This window comes from Chelon labrosus (assembly GCF_963514085.1).
Source record: "Chelon labrosus genome assembly, chromosome: 11".
Classification (NCBI taxonomy): Eukaryota; Metazoa; Chordata; class Actinopteri; order Mugiliformes; family Mugilidae; genus Chelon; species Chelon labrosus.
In genome coordinates, this window is record NC_140344.1 from 1,561,896 (window position 1) to 1,585,619 (window position 23,724).

A 23,724-nucleotide genomic window follows, 5' to 3' on the forward strand; every position below is an offset into this window, starting at 1 on the left:
CTTACAGCCTTTTTACAAATGGAACAACTTGCTATTGTTTCATTTTCGGCCTGAAAATATTACCAAACAGCCCTACTCTTTTTCCCTGCCATTCTCCTGCTCCATCTCTGCGCTGTGTGTAATGCTGCTGGCCGGGCCTGACTGGTAGCAGTATACGGTGCTTGGTTACCTGGAGTCACGTGACGGTACAACAAACACACGAGAGGGGGAGGAGGGGCAGCAGAGTGAGCCTGCTCTGCTCTGTGACAGCAGCGGCATTTAGACAAACACCGTCAAGTCGCCTCTTTAACGAAACGAGAGAAACTTAAACTTAAATATCGATTTCATTGCATTGGTATCGATCAATATCGACTCTGCATGCAGAATTGCCTCAACAGGAGAAACTGAACCGTGTTCTTACCAGTGTAAGTGTCTCTGCTGCCGGACTCTTTTACCTTTTCCCTCCGAGTCTGAACTCATGTTCACTTATTTTCGATTGTTGCTGTGCCAGTGCACCTGCGCAAAAAAACAAGAGCTGAACGCTGCAGATGATTGACAGTGAGGAGGGGCCAGCCAGCTATGAGCCGATCTGACATGAGCAGCAGAGCCGTTTCTTGCATACAGCCAATACATGAGACCCTTAAACCACCAGGGGGCCCCAAATCTGCAAGCTTTGAACTGGTCTTGGGACGTCTGGTGGCGTTTCACGGGGCGTTAATCAGTATCAACACCAAGTCCGCAAGCGACTTGTCCCAGAACTTCTCGGATTACATTATTAATCAGTTCAGGCACACTTCTCTTTATGTCATTTTTCTGTAAGAAATACATTCTGAGGTTGAATATACTATATTTTGGTCTAAACAATATGTGGATGAAGTTTATTTTAGCCATGGCACTTCAAGATCAGCAGGGTGGCCAACCTCCAATGGGTAAAAGCATCAGATTGTGAGTTTGTGAGTTTAGTTATTGGCTTATCCTTCTGTCCTGGGTGGGTGCACAATATTTTCTCATGTTGTATTGTTAGGCTTCACAAATGACTTTCACACATATCTAGGGTGTAAGGTGAATGTATACTTGTTATGTTGCCATTTAAACTGATGCCAATAACCTGTTGTTTGCTGACAATTTTAGTTTCAAAAAAATATGTTAGTACACTCTCACAAAATGCTATAACAGAATGGTTCAGATCTTTAAATAGTTTGAACTAAACAAATGTACCACAATATTAAAAATACAACTCTTAGAATCATATATAAAGATGGAAATACATCACCATGTGTCCTCAGCCATCAGCCTCAGAACCAGCTTCCCTCAGGGCTGTGTGTTGAGCCCCTTTCTCTACACCCTCTACACACGACTGCACCTCCACCCCAGCAACAGCATTATAAAGTTTGCTGACGGCACCACCGTGGTGGGCTCATCACAGGTGGGGAGGAGTCTGCATACCGGGACCAAGTGGAGCGGCTGACAGTGTGGTGCACCGAGAACAACCTCACCCTGAACACCACCAAGACGAAAGAGATCGCCCTAGACTTCAGGAGGCGGAAAATGGCCATTCAGCCACTGTTCATTGGAGGGGATTGTGTGGAGAGGGTCTCCAGGGTGTCGACCTCAAGGACGACCTGACCTGGAGCACCAACACCAGAGCCATCGTTAAAAAGGCGAACACTGAACAACTTGAACATTAAAGAAATAATAATGTGAATGTACAATAATTCTCATAATAATGTGCAATACATGTGTGTGCAATAATTTCATATGTGCAACTTATAATAACTTTCTTTATAATAACTGTGTAATGTGCAATCATTTCTCACAAACAAGTGCAATAACTTCACGTGATATGCAATAACAGTGTTATGTCATGTTAGTGTTTATAGTTTTGTACATATTTTTTTATTCTAGTTTTTTACATTTTCTTTACCTTTTTATTTTTATTTATTTACTGAACCTAAGGGGGGACCTCAGGTCATCTTAATTTCGTTGTACCTGTACAATAACAACAAAGACATTCTATTCTTCTATTCTAAATAAGTAAATTTCTAATCACCCCCGGTCATACATAAGAATTTCCATCTTAACCATTCAGAATTTGCCGCAGTCTCAATCAGCCAATCATGTCTCCATTGCAGCTTAGTATTTCACTTCTAAATATTATGTTAATTCCAGTCAAATTCAGTCTTGACATCCAGAACTCATCAGCGTCCTCTCCCCTTCCCATCCAGATCTCTGGCCTTCTCCTCTCATCACCACCATCACCCCTTGTGTTTAGACCTGGTGGTTTCTTATATTAAACACAGCATAACCTAACCTCCTTCTAATCTGTTGAAATCACACTTGTTTTGAACAAAAAGCTGTCTTTAACATAAAACCAAAGGTGATCTTAGTTCAGTTTTATAATATATCTAGTAAAATAATTCGCCTTGGTGATGATTTAGATTTCAGATATTTGTTATGTTAAATATACTAAATCAGGCTAAACTTCTCCTGTTTTAGGTCAGTTAGGATTACCAAAATTATTTTCTATTTGAAAAATGCCACAATAATGAGAGAGAGAATTTCTTAGAGAATTTTTTATTACTTTCTTCAAAGTCAGAAGTTTACATACATGTCCTTAGTATGTGGTAGCATTGCCTTTAAACTGTATGACTTGGGACAAACATTTTGGGTATCCTCCCACAAGCTCCTGGCAGAACTTGTGTAACTGAGTCAGGGTTGTAGGCCACCTCGCTCGCACACGCCTTTTCAGATCTGCCCACAAATTTTCTACGGGATTGAGATCGGGGCTTTGTGATGGCCACTCCAAAACGTTGATTTTGTTGTCCTTAAGCCACTTTGTAACTACTTTGGCAGTATGCTTAGGGTCACTGTCCATTTGGAAGACCCATTTGCGCCCAAGCTTTAACCTCCTGGCTGATGTCTTGAGATGTTGCTTCAATATTTCCAAATAATGTTCTTTCCTCACGATGCCGTCTATTTTATGAAGTGCACCAGTTCCTCCTGCGGCAAAACAGCCCCACAGCATGATGCTGCTACCCCCATACTTCACAGTTGGGATGGTGTTCTCAGGCTTACAAGCTTCCCCCATTTTCCTCCAAATGTAACGATGGTCATTATGGCCAAACAGTTCAACTTTAGTTTCATCAGACCACAGGACATTTCTCCAAAAATTAAGGTCTTTGTCCCTGTGTGCATTTGCAAACTGTAATCTGGCTGTTTTATGTTGCTAATGGAGTAATGGCTTCTTCCTCGCTGAGTGGCCTTTCAGTCCATGTCGGTACAGGACTCGTTTCACTGTGGAGAATGACACTGTCTTACCAGTTTCAGACATCATCTTGACAAGGTCTTTAGCTTTTTTGGGGGGGTTGATTCGCATGTTTTGGACCAAAACACGTTCATCTCTGGGACATAGAACCCGTCTCCTTCCTGAGCGGTATGATGGCTGGACATTCCCATGGTGTCTATACTTGCGTATAATTGTTTGAACAGATGAACGTGGCACCTTCAAGCATCTGGAAATTGTACCCAAGGATGAACCAGACTTGTGGAGCACCACAATTCTCTTCCTGATATCTTGGCTGATTTCTTTTGATTTTCCCATGATGTCAAACAAGGAAGCAGTGTGTTTGAGGTGTAGCCTTAAAATACATCATCCATGACATCAACACCAGGGCTTTCCTTCATTGTTTAAAGACATAGTAATCTTTGTGTATGTAAACTTCTGACTTTGAAGAAAGTAATAAAAAATTCTCTAAGAAATTCTCCCTCTCATTATTGTGGCATTTAGCAAATAGAAATAATTTTAGTAATCCTAACTGACCTAAAACAGGAGAGGTTTAGTCTGCTTTAACTTCAGTGAGGAAAAAATGTTTGTGTCTTTTAACACAGTGTATGTAAACATCTGGTTTCAACTGTATATAGAACTACTTTTTCTTCTTTTTACTTATGCTGACATACTGTGTTTGTGACTGACAGAAAGAAATAAATCCACATTGAGCAGTAAGTCTAGTGCCATTTGTTTATTTCACTCCATTCTCTGAAATCAGGTAATATTATGGTACGATTAAAATAAAGAGTTGGCTTCTAAACAGTAGTCAGTGTTACTTACAGTACATCCATGTCTACTACTAGACATTTGCTGACATTCAGTTGATATAAAGTTTTATTTACACAGGATCAGGACAGACCTGATGTTTGTACTGGGAGGCAGTCAATTATAGTCTGATCATTGGTACCAGGACAAATCCGCCAATAAGAGTGTGAATGGAGCTACAATAATGTGACATTTAGAGAAGTGGGAGCCCAGACAGTAAAAACACTTAGTAGAAGGAGGCGAAACAGCAGAGCGACAGACACATTAGGGATTGGCCAGTTCATCTGATGTGCCAGAGGGAGGCAGGCTGTCCAAGGCTCCAATCTCTGTAACCACACACAAACACATTCACAAACACATTACTATAAACAATATGCACGACAGGGGGTTGTCATGAATGCAACAAATATACTTCAAAATGTATATATATATTTGCTCTTGTACCCACCAAGAGTAAGATTTTTTCCACCATTACACAATAAATGTTATAATTTAATAAAGACACTGACATACAATTTTCAGGGTTTATCCATGCCAACTGAAGACCCTTTTAAAGGTCCTTCAACCTTCCTCAAAACAAAAAATAAGTAGTACGTATATGGTTTCACACAGGTCAGATTTGGCCTTGTGTGTAAACTGCATGGAGCTTAAAGGGATTACACTGTATATGAAAGTATTTGACAATATTACATTGACTCTGAACCTGATGAAGTTTATTTACTTGACACATTGTTTACATACATACTCTTACTCTTTATTCCTTAAGAAACTGAGTAGCTTGAGTTCTGATTGTAAAAATAAAAGAGTATTTCAATATGTTGTATTATATTGCTTTTGACCAGATGCTAAGACTTCTGACCAGTCTTCACTTTCAAGTTAGGACAGAAATGAGAGGCATACCTTTAAGTTTGAGGTACGACAAGAAGTCAATGACAGTGTGGATGATGTCTTCATCTGCTATTCTCAGGGCGCCTGTTGAGGCACAGCAACAAAGTACAGTCTGTTATCATTGAATCTGAAGTTTGTAGTACACCACAAGTTTTGAGAGGAGCTCTGGTAAGAACACATGTGGGAAATGAAATCCTCTGCTGATAGCAAAGTCTCTTGAAACAAGTAGAAACCTTTAAACATGAAATGTTAATTAAAGTACAAAACAATGTTTAACTTTATCAACCACTGCTAGCTGGTTTGGCAGAATGATGTAGAACAATTTGTTAATAACTTTACTGGTCAATTTATATTCTCAATTTACAATGCTTCTAATATGTTGCTGTGCACAGTAGTGGTGGTAGTAGTGGTGGTTGTTGAAGTTGTGCCCAAAGTATGTCTTCAAAATACATTTTTATAATCCCACTTCTCACTTCTCACTTCTCTGTGGGTCGTTTGTTCAGTCATGTTTTAAAATACCAATAAGAACAATCTCTCACAGTAGATCCTGCGTCTTTGTCGGAGTGACAGACAAACCTGTTCTGAAGTCCTCCTCCATGTCCCTCTTGCCAGCCAGACCCGGCTTGTCTCCTAGTGTCCTGTGTCCATCTATTCCATCTGGATAATGAGGAGTGATACAGTTATACAAACAGTGGATGGGGCCACTGAGCATCAGACTGAACTGGTTGCAGATATAAGTTCAGTTCACTTGAAGGACAACACTATCAAAAACTTTATAATAGGATGGTTTAAGTATATTTTTTTAGTATGGGGCAATTTCAAGATAGAGATAATAATTTCCTACTGCATCTGAATTTCCACATTTTCACTTTATAGTGTTTTTTAAGTTATGTAAGCTGAATGTCTGTAAAATAATTATTGTTTTTTGTGCGCTAAATTAACATAGAAAATAAACACATTTTCTAAATATCCCATATATCAGAGGCATCATACATTAGACACACATGCATACACAATGCACAACTCTACCTAATATTCATAAGAAGAGCTATAGGACATTCTTTACACTTATATTAATGTTAATATTTCAATATGGTATTTGGTTTGTTATTGTTTGGCTCAATTCTCAAAATTGTACAGACCACCTGCAGGGCTTGGCTCACGGAATTGCGGTACAGCAGAGATTTGACCACAGAAGAAGTCAAAAGCACACATTTCAGAAAGGATGGGCTGCTGTTTAACATATAGGGAAATGCTTGGGATAGTAATGATGATGAAAATATGCATAAAGTAATAGACAATCAAAGAGATTTGCTTAGCCTTGGTGGGGGATCATTGTGACTATTCTCATTCAAAGATGGTTGCCAAATAGAACAAGTAAATATGTCCTTACTTCATTTGTACAATAGGACAGTTCAAAAGGGGTAAATATTGTAAATATTTTTTTCCATGCACCAACTTATGTCCCCCGAGCCCCGCCCTAGCTTTCTTAAGTATGTATAATTGCTGACAATTAGTTCATGAAAATGCATATATTGTGCATACCCAGAATATTGCACATACTGTAAAAAATACACATTTGAACTACTGTATCACTACATTTATTTTACTTTGCAGCATTACTCACCTGTCTTTTTCAAGCATGCCATTATTTTTTAAGTTCACACACTCAGCACAGCACTTTACCTATGAGTGGTCATTACAATAAATGGTCACAATTGAATTAATTCATCTTATCTCATCTTAAGTACACTTGAGCTTGCACCCCATCCCTCTATGGGTGTGTGTGTCTTTAAGTAGATTAAAACTCCAGCAAAAACAAGGCATTGGAGCGACAATATGACAAAATATAAAAGTATAAAACTGAGTCACTGGGCCCTTCCTGTTTTGGTCATGCATAGTTTTTATTGTCAAAATGATTATGTACTATATCTTGCTGTACTAAAAAATATATTAATAATAATATGTAAAATGTTTGATAACCAATTTAATTCAAAATATAAGACTAATTCTAATTCTTCATTTTAGTTAAGGAAATAATTATGAAATTGTGGAAAAACACAATATTGCTATTCTGGTTAGCAATGTACAATATAAAACTTGTACAGTAAACTAACAAAAGGTAATCTTCACACATTTCCTAAGTATATACCTTGTCTGTGCATGTGTGTGTGGCAGCGGTTTTGTAAAATTCATTAAAAATTTGCTTAGCACCAAGACTGGAAACTGGGAGCAGCGGCCGTAACTCCATCAAAAGGAGAATTTGCCTTCCAGTGCGGCACCAACGCCTACGTTGGTAAATTCACTACAACCTTAGAAAGCAGGCGGGGGAAGGATTTCTTTTTGTACTATTATTTTATGTATTGGTCTTCCAACCTTACTCTGGCTAAAAAATAGTAAAACAATAAACAGTAAAAATACGATCTTCACAAAAATCTTGAACTACTACTATAATATGGCTCGTTTAGCTTTCAGGACAATTTTCAATACGGCAAGATGAGCCAACATCTTGTAAAATGGCTCCAAGGTAAACCTCACTGGCAATAATTTGTTCTAAATAAAATACACTACCAATAAAATCTCAGTTAATACAGAAGAGCTATATTGTGTTTATTCATATCTGGTTCTGCATGTTATATTACCTATTAAGACTATTTATTTCTATAACTTAGTAATAAGACTGGCTGACAATAGAGGTGACCTTTTTATACTAATACTGTTTATGGGTGAATGAAAGATGGAGTAGCATAACGTTTTTCTTTTCTTCCCATTATTTCCCGTCGACATATGCAAAAGCAGTGATATCCAACTTAGACTCACATAGAAAATGCAATGCTACGTCTTTTCCTACCCAACATGCACGCATGAGATAAACATTAATTCCTTTGCTAAAAGCACAGATAGAAATGCGGTGCTGGGATGCATAAGCACAGACAGCAGTAGGATGACCGATGTCCTCCCCTGATGAGTGACAGAAGCAGCTAAAATGCATGATGTTTGGACAGAGCAATTCCTGGCCTGACACCAAGGCCCTGCAGCGGCCGTATGTTTCTATCTTACATTGAGTGACCAGCTCGTCTCTGCCTCTGGCACTGGGTGAATCCTTTATCTGAATTAGGTGATCAATACGACCTGAAACACAGGATGAGGTAGGAGCAACCTTTACCTGGGCTTTACTCTGGACTGATTCTGGACCCCACACGCACAAATTAATAAGAACACTCACACACCCACAGACATAGGCTACCCTTTGTTCACGTAATGTGCCCTAGAAAGGTAATGAGGCAATCTTGAGATTACACAAAAATAGCTGACATGTGGACTGGGTCAAAGGAACACAAAAACACCACTAATTCACAAAAGATGAGCTTGGTCGTCTCTTTCGTAAGCCATGTTATATGGGCAATATCTTCAAGCAATACTGTACATGTACAACCCATCTCTGCGTGTACTTGTGTGTGAAGTCAGTACTTACGCGGACCCAACAGGTAGCCAGCACTGTTCAGAGTCCAGCCACGCTTCTCCTTTGCCTGCAGGATGGAGACCCAAACAGTGATGAGATCAGGAAAAAAAATCTTTCAAAATACTTAATGATTTGACGATATGAGATAATTCACTAAACCGATTGATTAATGGACAGGTGATCAGATGGTTTCCGTAGTGTAGTGGTTATCACGTTCGCCTCACACGCGAAAGGTCCCCGGTTCGAAACCGGGCGGAAACACGCCCTATACTCAAGGACAGTACGGCATGTCTTTCTGTGTTGTAATTTTTTTATATATATTTTTTGAAATTTGTCATTGTTTCTTGTAATTTTCCTGTCGAATTCGATATTGTTTTTTTGTATATATTTTTGCCAAATTCCGCGCTACTGTGACAAGGTAATTTCCCATACGTAGGATAAATAAACAATGTCTTATGTCTTATGTCTATGTTGCATCTTTCCTACATTTCAGGTACTTATGTGTTGTTATGCAGTCTCCACACCAACACTCTGCTACATGTTTTAAAAAAAGATCACCTATAAACAACATCTAGCTATTTGTGTGTGCTTAGGTGTTGTGTTGAATCTTAGACAGCTTACCGCTATGACCAGCCCGATAGTCTCAGACACAGTTGCGCAAAAGATGAGCGACACGCAAAAAAACACAAAGCACCTCTGCATCTAAAAACAAAAGACAGAAAAAAAGCATGTCAACACCGACAGAAAGCTATTCGAGAACGTTTCAAAATTTCTTCTAAAGATATACTCTGGCCGTTCGAGACAACTTTTTCCATCCCGAGTATTTCATATTGGCATGTACAGTAAAAAAAAAAAAAGTAGCCAAAGAGAAGGTGCGCATCTTTTAAGTTTGAAAAAAGCATTAACTTACCTTTGTAGAGACTTGTAGCCGTCTTGTGCACTCTGGAGCAGATATTGCCTGGTGTGTGCAGCACAGGTTCGGATGAAATGAGGACTCCTCTCACCTTTTATTGTCATTTCAGCTCGACCCTGCTGCTGTCAGCTCGCGTCAGCAACAACCCCCACCCCACCTCACCCCACATCTCCCCACCCCGCAGACAGGATGGGCAGGTCGACAACAGAACGCATAATGCAATTTAGTAATGTGATATGAAGCCACGATCACTTTTTTCGTTTTATTTATTTATTTATTTATTTTTTCGCCCTGTGAGGCATGGGATTGAATTTAAAAGTAGACAAATAGTTGGACAATGAGGCTACTTCTGAGCTGTTTTTCTGTCCTTACTGCAGAATCTCACCAATAAATTACTGTATGTTCTAGTTAATGATCATCCTCGATTTTATGTTTGTGAACTTAATGACTAAGTTCTGCATAATTCTGGTTCATACCAAAAATGTTGACGTCACTCTCAAACACAAGACTTCAATATTCAAGATAGAACATTTACTATCACAGGAATAGACATCTAACTGTACTTGCAGAGTGCATTGTGGTGCAAAGTGACTTCGTCATCAAATCTAGCTAGACAGTTTGGATAGACTATATAAATAAAATTGAACTGAACTGAAAGCAATTTGAGAGATCTTGATCACTGATAATGCCTCTCAGTTGTCTTGGCGCATGTTTGGATGGACTCATCCTGAACACTGGCACGCTAGAGAAATGTCATGTATGTTATGTTGAAGCATACATTTGTGTCTACTGTATGGTATGTTATCGAGGTGCTATAAAACCATTTCTGTGAAACATGTACCAGTCTACTGATACTTCTTACATTCAATAATCAGTTAAACCACAATTTCTTTATTCCTGTAACAGTAACTTGATGAGCACACTGTGTACACAACAAACTATACCAAACTACTCTTTCTTTTTCTGTCTCTACCCAGCTGGCGTCAAGCAGATGGAAGTCCCTCCATATGAGCAGGGTTTTCGTCCTGTTAAAGGGGAATTTTTTCTTGACACTATCACACTTATTGTTTGCACTGGGGATTTCAGGCTCTGGGCTCTTGAGCATCTTGAGAACATTTGTATTGTTATTGACACCACATAAATAAAACTGAATTGAACTGAACTGAATCAACATTGGGAGTGTATTCCTGGCTGGCCAAGTAGTAACGTCTGGATGTGGTTATTTGGAGATATTGATGTGAATCAATAAACACACACTATTTCCAGTGGTGGCCTGGATGGCTGCATCCAGAGATGCATGTTAATGCCAGGTCTGAACAGGGTCAGAGTGAGAAACAGAGACACTGTGGACAACTCTGTGAAACACAGAAGTTAGCTGTTATTTGTTTCAGCATCAGTCAAGTTTGGGAGACAACCCCTTGACTGGTTTTACATCGCAGTTAGTCCAAGTTAACATTTTGGTGAACACCTGTAAACATGGCTGGATTATTCCACACCTCCTAGAGCCACTAGAGGGTGTTGTGGTTTGCCTTCTTCCTCAAACCCACCCAACATATATGTTCCTATAACTTAGGTTCAGGAACAAGACCACACCCTATGTCATAGTATTTCCCATGCTTACCTGTAAAAGTGTGTCTTTACCCTGTCTCTCTATGTTCATCTCGGTTCTCAACCCCCAACAAATACAAACTGTCTCAAGACGCTTTACAAAACCCGGCCTGAGACCCTCAGAGCACTTATCTGTGCCGTGATTCTCATTCCTTAGGTTCCTCTGCATCTGAAGACCATCATCCATATACTCCTTCCACCCCTGTCATCCCTTCCCTACAGCCCATTTCATGCATCCCCTCGACCTCATGCCTTGTCTGTCAAAACTTCCTTGAAGGCGTGGTCTTTGTTAGTGAAACTTTGGTTAAACTAGTTTATTGATCCATAGATGCAACACCGTAGGCAGCCAACCCTCCATTTCAGACACAAGAGTGGAAGAGATGGACTTGTTAATCAATAACAGGGATGGTGCGGTCATTGGGTCACTATTAAAATGTGTACTTCTAAACTTCAACAGGCAAACCAGTCTTGCCTTTCAGAGGAAAGCAGCCTTAAGGTGATAGGCTGCTTTAGAGCACTAAACACTTGTCTTCTCCAGGAAGTTCAGATGGCAAATAAGAAATCTGTGCTCTACTTAGAAGACCTACACCCAGCACAGTCAGATCTCTGCTCACACAGGGAGGAATTGTGAAGGCTTAAATTAGAATATTTTACCCACCACTGTCATTTAGCCAGTGTGATTCAGGTTAATCTCTTTCATACTTCTGTCTTAATTATAGGTTAACTCCTTCTTCTCTTGAGAGAGAGAACAAAATAATTACCAACTGACCATAAGGATTTAGGAATGATTTCAGCTCTTCAACCTCCACTTCAAATATAAATATCCCACGTGACTGCTATTGGATTAGATAGTCTTCAAAATAATTGTAACAATGTTTTTCCACCCGCACACTGGAAAAGCCATTCGCATTAGTGGTGCTATTACTTGCAGCACCACACATGTCGTGTACATGATTTTGTGTCCTTGTGGACTGGCATATGTGGGAAAAACCATGCGTGCGTTGCGCACGAGAATCAGCGAGCACAGGAGCAGCATTAGAACGGGGTACGAGCGAAGTCCCGTAGCTGCCCATTTCAAGCGAGCTGGCCATAATGTGAGCGCATTGAGATATGTTGGGGTGGAATATGTAAACAGCCCTCCAAGAGGGGGCAATCGTGATAAAAGGCTTCTCCAAAGAGAAACTTTTTGGATCTATTTCCTCAACACAATGTCGCCAGGGGGCTTAAATGAGGAATTTGACATAAAGCCTTTTCTTTAATGTATTTTCATGCAACATACAATGTAATTTGATTACTTTGTGAACATGGTGTTGGTCTTTTTTCTATATCTATATCTACTCTTTGTTTATTGTGGTGAAACTGTATACAGTCGTATGAAAAAGTTTGGGCACCCCTCTAATATTTCATGATAATTTGCTCTAACTTTATAAAAGAAGATCACAGCAACAAGATTTGATTTCCTACTGAGATGTAGACATTTGAGTGTTTTCCAGACCAAAATTCTCAGAGTAGCATTACATAGTTTTATTTTGATAAATTAAAATGTAAAAAATGGTACGTGCAAAAGTTTGGGCACCCTTTTAATCACATTGATTTCAAGACCTGTAGGGATTTATAGCTGACAGGTTGCAGCACAAAATTGCTTTGACTGGCTTGTGAGACCTTCAATTACAAAGACAGGTGGAACCAATCATGAAAAAGGCTATTTAACAGAGGCAATTGCTGGCTGTGCTTGTCCTAGGTTCTTTTTTAGAGTGTGGCAACATGGGGGCATCAAAACAATCCTCCACTGACCAAAAAACTAAGGTAATTCATTATCATGAATTAGGAGAAGGGTACAAGAAATGATCAAGAAGGTTTGGACTGTCTGTCTCCACAGTCAGAAATGTGGTGCAGAAATGGAATGCCACAAGAACAGTCCTTGTGAAGGAAAGATGTGGTAGGCCAAAAAAATACTGGAAAGGCACAGGTGAAGGATGGTTAGAATGGTCACAGACAAGCCACAGACCACCTCCAGAGAACTACAAGAACATCTGGCAACTGATGGTGTAGTTGTTCATCGTTCCACAATCCAGCGTACTTTGCACCAGGGAAAGCTCTTTGGAAGGCTGATGCGCAAAAAGCCTTTCCTGAGTGTTCGTCACAAGAAGAGTCGCATGAGGTATGCAAAAGCACTTCAGGACAAGCCAGAAGCATTTTGGAAAAAAATACTGTGGTCAGATGAGACTAAGATAGAGTTATTTGGTCAGAACAAGAGGAGGTATGCATGGCGAAAAAACACACTGAATTCCATGAGAAGAACTTAGTGCCTACTGTGAAATTTGGTGGAGGGTCCATCATTTTATGGGGCTGTGTGGCTAGCACAGGGACTGGAAACCTTGTTAAAGTTGAGGGCCACATGAATTCCTCTCAGTATCAGCAGATTCTTGACAAGAATGTTCAAGAATCTGTCACAAAGTTGAAGCTACGCCGGGGTTGGATTTTTCAGCAGGACAATGATCCTAAGCACTGTTCAAAATCCACCAAGGAATTCATGCAGAAGCACAAGTACAATCTTCTGGAATGGCCATCCCAGTCCCCAGACCTTAACATCTTTGGAAATGTATGGATTGATTTGAAGCAGGCTGTTTACGCACGGAAGCCAAGAAACCTGACTGAACTGGAGGTGTTTTGTATGGAAGAATGGGCCAAACTACCACCTGCCAGACTTCAGGGACTTGTCTGTGGCTATAGGAGGCGTCTACAGGCTGTTCTTGCAGCAAAAGGAGGCTCTACTAAATATTAATGGAATTATTTCTTTGGGGTACCCAAATTTATGCACATGCCTATTTTTGTTTAAATACACATAAAAATGTTTCTGTTGGACCGATGAAAATGATTTCACTACTGAGATGTTTCTGTTTCCATAAGGTATAACATATGTTAAAATAAAGTTGCTGCTTCAAAAGCTCAGCAAGTGACAAACTGATGCAATGATTTTCCTAAGGGGTGCCCAAACTTTTTCATACGACTGTATGTACTTTTAACACTAATTGTCTTATGTGGTGACACATGTGTGACGAATGAGGTGATACTTAGGCCTTCAAGGCCTTGGTAATTAGTATGAATGGGCTCAGCTGATGAATGATCATCTGAGCAGGTATATGCTCTATATGCTTGAGCCACTGCTGTATACCATTTGCCTGAAGAAGACCCAGCCGGGTCGAAACGAAACACTAATAAATATTTGGGAGTTTTGCGGGCATTTCATTCCTTTTTTGAACAATTTTTTTGCTGGCATTTAATTTGGTATGATTTAACACATTTAGCGTTTTTCTTGTAAGTGAAAAATACAACAACATCTTTTTCTTCAACCAGCAGGACTGAAAAACATCATCAAAATGACAGACTAAAATTTTGAAATGAAACAATATTTAATCTAAACAGGGACCCAGTGGACACCTCATTTGAAGGTAATCTGGTTTTAATGCTAACAAAGATTATACTTAGATTCAATTATTTTTTGTCTTTAGGCGTGTTTCTGCAAAACAAATATTAAACATCTTAAAATGCAATAACCAACGTGAAATGAAATGAATCACACAATGCCTCACTGGATCCAAGAAGAAGCCCAAGCATAATCATGTTGCTGAAACTGAGCAGGGGAAGCTGTTTTGTTTAGATAAACACACTTTGAAACCACTTATCATGATAAGATCAGATAAGGCAAGATAAGACAACGCAGGCTCATACAGTCAGTCAGAGTTCCAATTTGCTCTCATGTCCCTAGTTTCTGTTGATGCCTCAGCCTCAGACTTTCTGGACACCATCTGATCCTTTCTTTGCCTCAGCTCATCTCACAGCTCCCTGGTCATCACCTTCCACTCCAGATCCCTTGTGTTAGTTAAATAAACTCGACAAGTCCAGTTGCCTTTCTTTAACATTGATGCACCAGAGGTCAGCTGTTGACTGCACTATATTGTATTGTACGAACTATACTGAATGGAAGTCTTCTGAAAGCCTTGTATTCAATTCATAGATTACCTGAAACAGAACATAGTGTTTTGCATGTGTTTAATTATTTTCATAGTTATATCTGAAGATTATTTGAACCTGTTCAGGAGCACAGAGCAAGAAAACCACACAAATGAAATAACTGTAAGGGGTGAACAGACAAAATATGTTCATCTTGTAGTCTTTCAATGGTAAAAACACACATTTGGTGACCGTGTTAAGGTCCATAAAGCTGATTCTGATGTGAAGTACAATAGCATGGCAGGAAACTATTTCATGCTTTCAACTATTCTCTCTCGTAGCTCTCCTTCACTCAGTATACGCAGTGACCTGTGGAAGGGTCTTCCTGGCAAAAGTCCAGACCTCTCCCGCTGAGGATTTACTGACAGGCTACTGGATATAATGATGGTCACTGATATCAGGCATGATGGTTAACATTACCAAGACACAGAGTACCTAATGATGATGGAGCAGAGACAGGGTGAGAAATAATACAAGAAAAATAAAAACAGATGTAATATGTCAGATAAGAGTGGAAGGAACAAGCAAAGACTGTGCTGAAATAAGAACACAGGATGAGAGGGCAGAGTGGGTGAAGCAGAACAGTTGCTGGCCATCGGCCGACTGTGGCCTTTCTGTGTGGAGTTTGAGAGCATGTGTCATTGTTTTTCAAAAAATAAAAAAATGACATTGAAAGGGATGAGCTTGTTTTCATTAATTATTTGATAAAGAAAACACCATTTAAACCCAAACGTGCTTCATTTGGTTGAGACTGTGGAGATTGTGCTGGTCGCTGGAGTAACACCAGTCTTCTATCATCTTCCTGGAACACTCTTGAGACAGTAAGTGCTTTGTGACGTTGCGCATCCATATCATGTGTAGATAAACGGATGCAATTGTTCAGAAACAATTCCAGGGTACACTGTGGCCATCCGAACAATGTGAGAGTGGAAGGTTACACCCAAAAAAACGAAAAAAACTCTCCACACCATTATAGTCAGCAGGCTATTGGTCTGACACTCACAAATCCCTGTATGGTACACCACAGCCGCCCGTGACAACTTTTTGAGGTCCTCGTAAAGCTACTTTATGTGTGCATTCATGTACTTCTGCAAACATGTGTTGTAAAGAAAAGACTGTGACAAACTGTGGAAAAAAACAAACAGAGCACAGAGTTAATTTTCCTGAATAAACAAATACAGGAGCATGATATTTCTGTTTCATTTGTTTGATTGAGTTCTCTTGTCTACTTTTGTGAAAATCTGATGCGAGTCCTTTTTATGCAGAAAGGTAGAAAGTTTTAAATTGCACAAAAACTTTAAAGCAGCATTATACAATCATCTAAAGAGTTGCATAGCCTTGCTTTTAAGCATAAACCAGGCACATTTATCCATTTTTGGTGGCTTTCTGGGTCATGCTAACATTACACTCTTCACCTCAGCCGTAGAAATTTGGGGAAACAAGGCTCCAGTGTTAAGCTTTGTGAGCCCTATACAGCTCTCCAAATAAACATGATTTTTACTTGAATCAAATGCTCGCTTCTGAATCCATCCAAGTTATCTGGACGCCGGCATGATGATGGTGAACAGAGAGGAGGCACGAATGCCACATCACTAGCTTGATTCGATGGATTAAGAGAGTTAGCCCTTGAACCTGGTCGTCCTGCCCTGGTTTGTCTCAGTCTTGCGTTACTGCTGTCAATATATAGACTGCTGTAAAGGTTGGAACTGAGTTAGAGTGACGGTTATGAACAGATCTCTACACTCAAACTATTGACCTGTCTGGAATCATGTCTTTAAATGAGGTTTGGTGTTACGCAGTGTGTCAGAAATTAACGTCACATGGGGAACAGTTTCTTCGAAATGGATAAGGTCTGTTAAATACTTTCAACGACCAGAATATAAACAAAACCAGGCTTCCAAGTGATATTGACCTGAGGAAAGATAAGATAATAAGAATATATGGTATGGACGACCTCCAAAAGGCTTTTTGAAGCTTCTGTAACTTTCATGTGGTCCTCTAATATTGTAAATACAATTCAACTATACAAAACTGGAATAAAAAATCAAACCTAAGACTGTTAATGTGAGACAAATATTTTTTAAAGCTCCAGGCATTTCAATAGTTTACAGATGCTAACTTTAGCTTTGTTCTTAAACACCCTATTAATGCACATATTTACATGCAGAATTTAAAGGAAAAAAAAAAACATATCTCGGCGAGGTGGTTAGCACTGATCCATGGGCCACCTGGCCTTTCTGTGTGGAGTTTGCATGTTCTCCCTGTGTCTGCGTGGGTTCTCTCTGGGTACTCCAGCTTCCTCCCACCATCCAAAGACATGCTGGTTAGGTTCATTGGTGATTCTAAATTGGCCGTAGGTGTGAGTGTGAGTGTGAATGGTTGTCTGTCTCTGTGTTAGCCCTGCGATGGACTGGAGACCTGTCCAGGGTGGACCCCCGCCTCTCGCCCGATGACAGCTGGGATAGGCTCCAGCAGACCCCCGCGACCCTTAACAGGAATAACCGGGTATAGAAAATGAATGAATGAATGAATGAAAACCCATATTTCCCTTGTATTCCTGATTACCAAAAGCTGTCTCTGCTGTCCTCAGCATCAAAGAAGACCTAACAGCAGCACACCAGAAAATACCTCTGTTTTTTGAGAAGGAACAGTAGTCTTGCTGAGAAGAAAGAGCTACGAATATGTGAGTAGTGTGCTATTATGGCATCATTGACAGGCTCAGGATAAGATAGATGGGGAGAGGCCCACAATAGGATAGCCTCAGCAAGACACAAAGATGTGCAGTGCAGACCACTGTCAGCCTGGAAATTGGTTTTTGTACTGCATTTGGAATATTTAGTCTGCTGTACATGTAAGAGTCTTAAAGCAGTTTTAAGGGTGATTCCACTTGATTACAAGTTACACAAATTCTGTATAGGCCTATATGAGGTTATGTTTTACATTGCAGAGCAAGGCATGCTAAATTAATGATTGTATGTACTGACATTACTTTTTACAGCACTCACATGACATGTTCTATTACTCCCTAGCCATTCACATACAGAAGTTAAGGCTAGGCAGCTGAACCCATGTGCAGACACAGAAGATGGAAGGAAAGGGGCTGTTTAGTTAAATACAGGCTTGGGAACTGGTGAACTGTCTGGAAAAGGGAGTTTTTCCTTGCTACTGTCAACTTAGTGCTTGCTCTGAGGGTTTCAGGTTCTGGGTTCTGCAAAAGGTCTGGACTGTTGTTGATGCCATATCAATGAAATATCAATGAAACAATATGATCACAATAAGTGAAATTTAATTATATAGCACACCAAAGTGGTAGATTCTTTGCTGCTGCCAAAGGATGTTCCCCCTTCCTCTTGCTGTCATTTTGACTTTTTATATCATCCAATGCCAAATCATAAGGTGATGTTTGTTTACTGAATTTGTTCACCTAAGTTTCATCACTAACACTAATGACAAAGTTTTACTATTACAAAACTTGTAAATTTCCACATTGACAACCAGAATGACAAACTGCATCTGAATTTCTCAATCTTATTAATACTTCTGACAGTACTCTCTGTTTCTGACAGTACTCTCTGTCTCTGACCTACCCATTAGAATAATTTTTTTATATGTTGTTTTTTATATGATGGTTTCCTTTGTGTTTTACTACTCCCTGCTTTAGTATGGAAGTCTGACCAGCTACCCTGTCCACCAATGTGGAAAGTTGGTCTGGAGTCACTCTGTCGGGAACTGATTATGACCAAACAAAGATTTTGGGTGGCCTTTATGTGGTGATGGACAGAAGAGTAACAGCAATGTAGTCATACACATTGTTTTGAAGAAAATGGTTCTGACTGGTTGTAGGACTATCCAGTTGCATGCAGAGGTATTGTATTCACCACATTTGTTTCATCAGACTCATGTTTTGATAAGAATTCAGTCTGGCTATGCCAGGCTATGAATTTGTTGCCGTTTTTTTCTCTCTTCTGGGATTGTTTGCTCCACCCTTAATAGTTTCGCCAGTGCAAAAACAAAAAACTAATGAAACTGGCCTGGACAAAAATGATGGGACCCCTAAATTAATACTGTGTTGCACAGCCTTTTGAGGCAATCACTGCAATCAAGCAATTTCTGTAACTCTCAATGAGACTTCTGGATCTGCTGACAGGTATTTTCACCCACTCCTCCAGCTGTCTCAGGTTTGAAGGGTGCCTTCTCCAGACTGCATGTTTCAGCTCTATCCACAGATGCTTCATTTTTGCATCTGTGAACATAGAGCTGATATGACTTGCCAGAAAGCTCCAGTTTTGTCTCACCTGTCCAAAGTACATTTGCCCAGAAGCTTTTGTCAGTTCAGTTTTTATTGCAGTTTTTTGGATGTGGATATTTTTGTCCCTAATGTCTCAAGAGGGTCGTAGTTTTTTCAGTGTTCTGTTGACCTATTAGAATTTATTTATTTTTTATTTCAAACTTTGTGTAGAGAGAGACTAACAAAACTTGTGCCAGCCAAAATGATGGCCAGATGAAGAGGAAAAAATTGCACAAATGGACAAAAATGTCCCTAATGATGCTTGAGGGTATTCTGTTGAACCACAAAGGCAATGTCAGATTTTCATTAGGTAATTCTCAGTTCATTTTTATATATAATTTACCACCATGGGTTTTTCCTTCTTTAACTGAATTTTGTCCATATGAGTTGTTTCACAAGGCTGAACCTTTGTTCTCTGTGTTTGTAAGTTTAATAAGATTTTTGTTATCTCATCCACCCCAAATCATTGTGCGTGTCCTGCATTTTGGTCTTTCCAACCTTTAGTTAAACCTTAAACATGACAAATTTAAGACCCCCTTTCTACTTTATGAAACTATGATTTGCAGTCCCCAGAGGATGAATCATTATTTCGTGACCCTCAAATGTTGAGCACATTTGGCTGCATTGTCATGGAATTGTGTATACTAACAAAAATCATTGTTTGATACTCGCAATTGCAGGTAATGAGCCTCAGTGTAGTATGTGAATAGTGCAGATTAGCAAATACCAGAATGCTAACACACCAACCTAATATCTAAATCTAAAATTCAGCCTGTGAGTGTGATAGTATCATTGAAATTACTTTATAGAAAAATGAAGACACCCCAGTAGCTTTAGGTAAATTATATCCCTTGTGCTTCCCTGCTGAGCTAAACCAGGTCTCTCTGGAAATTCTATTACTCACCTTCATGTTATTAGCATTTAGAGAGGCTTGGGTCATCCTGGGATCCAGACCGACATGCACACACTTGAAATCCACCAGCGGTCTCGAGACTCTTACAGTTACAAACAAAAGAAGAAACAAGAAAAACACCAGAAACCTCAGATTAGAATTCTATTTCTGCTGGATGACGGACATCTGTCACTGAGCAGCTTTCTGCTCGGTGGTACAGAAGGCCAGGTCAGGACTGGTTTTTGCATAAGCTCTTATGCCATTCATCTTCTCTGCGTTCTCTGGCCTCGTGATATGAAATTATGTAAATATTAAAACAAACTTAGTTACAAAAACAAGTTAAGGAGCTGTTTTATCTCAAAAATAGAAAGATTTTTTTCATAAGGAACTCGTCACATAAATGGTCTTGTATTTATACCTACTGGCACTCAAAGTTCTTTAAGGTCACAGTAACACTTCTACTCATTTGCTTACACAAGCACACACCAGTGCCAAGCAAGTGGGTTCAGTGTCTTGCTTAGTGTCAAGGGCACTTCGATATCTTCCGGGTATCAGACCTCTATCCTCTGATTTGTGGATAATGTGCTCTACCTACTGTGTCACTGTATATGTCCATTCCTCCCTTTATTCTTGATCCCTCACTCACTTCTGTCTCTGTTTCAACACCCAATATTGTATTTTCAACATTGGTCTTTTTTTAATGGGAGAATCTAACTGTAGCAGTTGGTTGTAGTTGCCATGACACAGCGGTTTACTGCACTTGGTCATATGAGTAATGTCAGGTTATAATGAGGCTGTTTAGTGAAGTAACTTGTGTTGAGAGATGTTGAGAAGTTCTCAGACATAACACTGACAATGAGGATGAAGTTTTTGCATGAATAGTTTGAAATGTTCATTGGGACTGTGACTGAAGGACAGTTTCTACCACCAGGCCACCAGACTCTCTGGACACTGAACACACATTCTATCTAAGAACCCACTACAATGTGCAATATGACTGCCACTTCCACTTATCACCTTTGAAAATATGCTGTAAATTCTGTTCATTTTGTGCTTAAATTTTAGTATTAAACTGTCTTGTTTTTGCTCTAACTGTTTATGGCTGAGCCGAACAGTTCTATAATCCACAACAGTCCATTGCATTGTTAACCATGTGTTAATCCTGCACATGACAAATAAACCCAGTTCTGAATCACTTTGGTAAACACAACATGGGATGGTGGACTTTCAGAAGTAACTGATCCACTCTTGCATTCTCCTAGCCTAGAATCTAGACGCGCACCTAGCGGCAGCAAATTACATTTGCTTCCAGGGGCAGTCTAGTTACTCTCCGTTGACTTGAGATTTTGAAAAATCCAAGATGGACCAGGCCAATCACGAGTCGGTGGGCGGGCTTAACATGATGACGACTGACCTGCGACCATAAGTTCCGTGAATTACGCGTGAATTCCCCATCCTGCTAGAACTACCAGAGCGATGGCTGCTGCTAGCGAACAACTTTCTTTCGAATCGGCTTTGGCCGCCACTCTGAAAGACTTGAAGTTAAGCTTTTCTCTGAGAAAGGAACTCTCTTTTCCGTCGCTCTGACTACGTCACCTTCTTCGTTGCTCTGATTGGTTGTAGCGCTATCCTATTGCGTGGAGAGGGAGTTTGAAAGACAACCGTTTATCCCACCCCTCCGGTTGAGCCCTGTCTATGGAGAGTGCCCAGATCCTACATTTAATGTGGGTCTGGCTCGTCAGGCTAGCATTCTCCATGTGTATTGTAAAACAGTGTTGTAGTCTGAGGGACTATTTTTGCCCACATCGGAAACAAGGATTGTCACCATTATGTAACTAACACAAGGATTTTGGCTAGTCTCTGCAAGTATGCAGCTCTATGGACTGATTAGGGACCAACTGGCTTAAAGTAGTAACAAATTATAAGTCAGACACAAACTGTTAATTTCCTGTGATGGTCCTACTCTGGTGAAGACTGAAAAAAGGGGTTTCCTGCTCCAATTCCTGAGGTGAAAAGCCCAGAGGTGAATTACTCCTTATCACATGCAGACCAAACTACCTGGACAACAGTATGGAAAACAAAATCACTTTGCCAAGGTTTGTTGTTCTACTCCTCCAGCTTCCACTCACACATCAAGTTTCCCTGGTCTGCTGGCACACACGGCCATCCATTCAGTGAGCCATGTTTCCCAGCATTCGAGTAGTCCATTTTAGAATTGTTGTGCCTGCCCCTGCTGAATAAGGGGGGACCAAAAGATATCATTGCTAAATACAGTAGGTCCACATTTTGACAGTTCTTTCAGCTCCAGACTTGCCATGGTGGGCAAAAGTGCCTTCTCTGTTTGCAAAGGGACCACTGTGTTTACATCACTAACCTTTCATGTGTTCCTTTAGTCTGCCTTCTGGTTCTGGACTTCTTGACCATGATTGGCTCTCAAAGCCTTACTGGCATAATTTGGGTTAGGGCAGAAACCCTACTGAGCACTGGATTTGGGCAGTGCTGTTATAGTTCCAATCTTGAAAACAGGCAATGAAGCAGGTAGTCCCACTAATGTCAATCTATAGCATTAACATTAAAGCAACTCAAAAAAATTGAAAAATGTGACGCAAAGCCTGCTTGGACGGGGCTGGAGACAGTAGGAGACGATGTCCATGATCCATAATCAAATCTATACTTGATTATTGATCTTTTGTCTAAGGCTCAAATACAAAATCAATGCTTGTGAAAATGAGATATTCTGGAAGCAAAGGCAATAACACTCACTTTTCAGAACTCCCCCAGAGAAAGGGGGAATGGATTGTGAAAAAGTTGAAGAAGCTGTTTTTCTTCAATTTTAGAACACCATTTATTGCACAGGACATTAGGCAGAGTGGGGCAAGGGCATTGTCTTAAAATGCCCCTCTGGGTTATGGAGTGTGAACATCCTGGAATATTTAAGCTCCATCTCAGAGGTTTTTGTTATTTCTCTTATGAAAGAGGAATCATCCATGTCCAACTGGAAAAACCTTCACTAAACAGAGGAGGTGGACTGAGATTTAATCTGCCATCTATATACAATACAGTTTTAACGTCTGTCCCCAAGAAGTTTCAGTCTCATTCACACCTTGACACTAGAGCCTCTGACGGACAAGAGTCGTTAGAGAACCATTCATAGGGAAGAGGAGGGGGACAAAAACAGTCCCCCCTCAACAACAGGTAAGTACCCAGTCGTTAATGGAAATTAGCTGCACCAGTTTCTGATTATTAGCACAACAAGCAAGTTTCTTCAGGAGGAGTTCCTATTTAAACCTCAGACTTCCCACCAGTCCCCTAGAACTGAAGAAGCTACTCGGTTGAGTGGTGAAACGTCTTCTCAAAAAACTCTACAAGTCCAGTTGCCCTATTTTGAACCTTTGTTGGATATACCAAAATTTTGGATACAGCAAAGGTGCCTCACTGTGATAGCTGACAATCAGAGGCAATTGCCACTGTGTTGGTTATTGTCTTCCACTTATTGTAGTGCTTATCTTCGTATACAGACATATCTTCTGGCAATCTCCTTTTAACATCTACCTTACAATGTGGAATGAGTAATGATACATTTGTG

At 40.0% G+C, this 23,724-nt stretch overlaps 1 protein-coding gene across 1 annotated transcript; it reads right to left on the reverse strand.

Moving 5' to 3' along the window:
- Positions 1–3,905: 3,905 nt before the first annotated feature.
- gal (galanin/GMAP prepropeptide) lies at positions 3,906–9,125 on the reverse strand (the record flags this gene model as incomplete). Its single annotated transcript, XM_084554470.1, has 6 exons — positions 3,906–4,398; positions 4,973–5,044; positions 5,537–5,617; positions 8,021–8,092; positions 8,436–8,490; positions 9,045–9,125. 6 exons carry the CDS (start codon positions 9,123–9,125, stop codon positions 4,337–4,339), a joined length of 423 nt encoding a protein of 140 aa, XP_084410596.1. The 3' UTR covers positions 3,906–4,336.
- Positions 9,126–23,724: the final 14,599 nt, after the last annotated feature.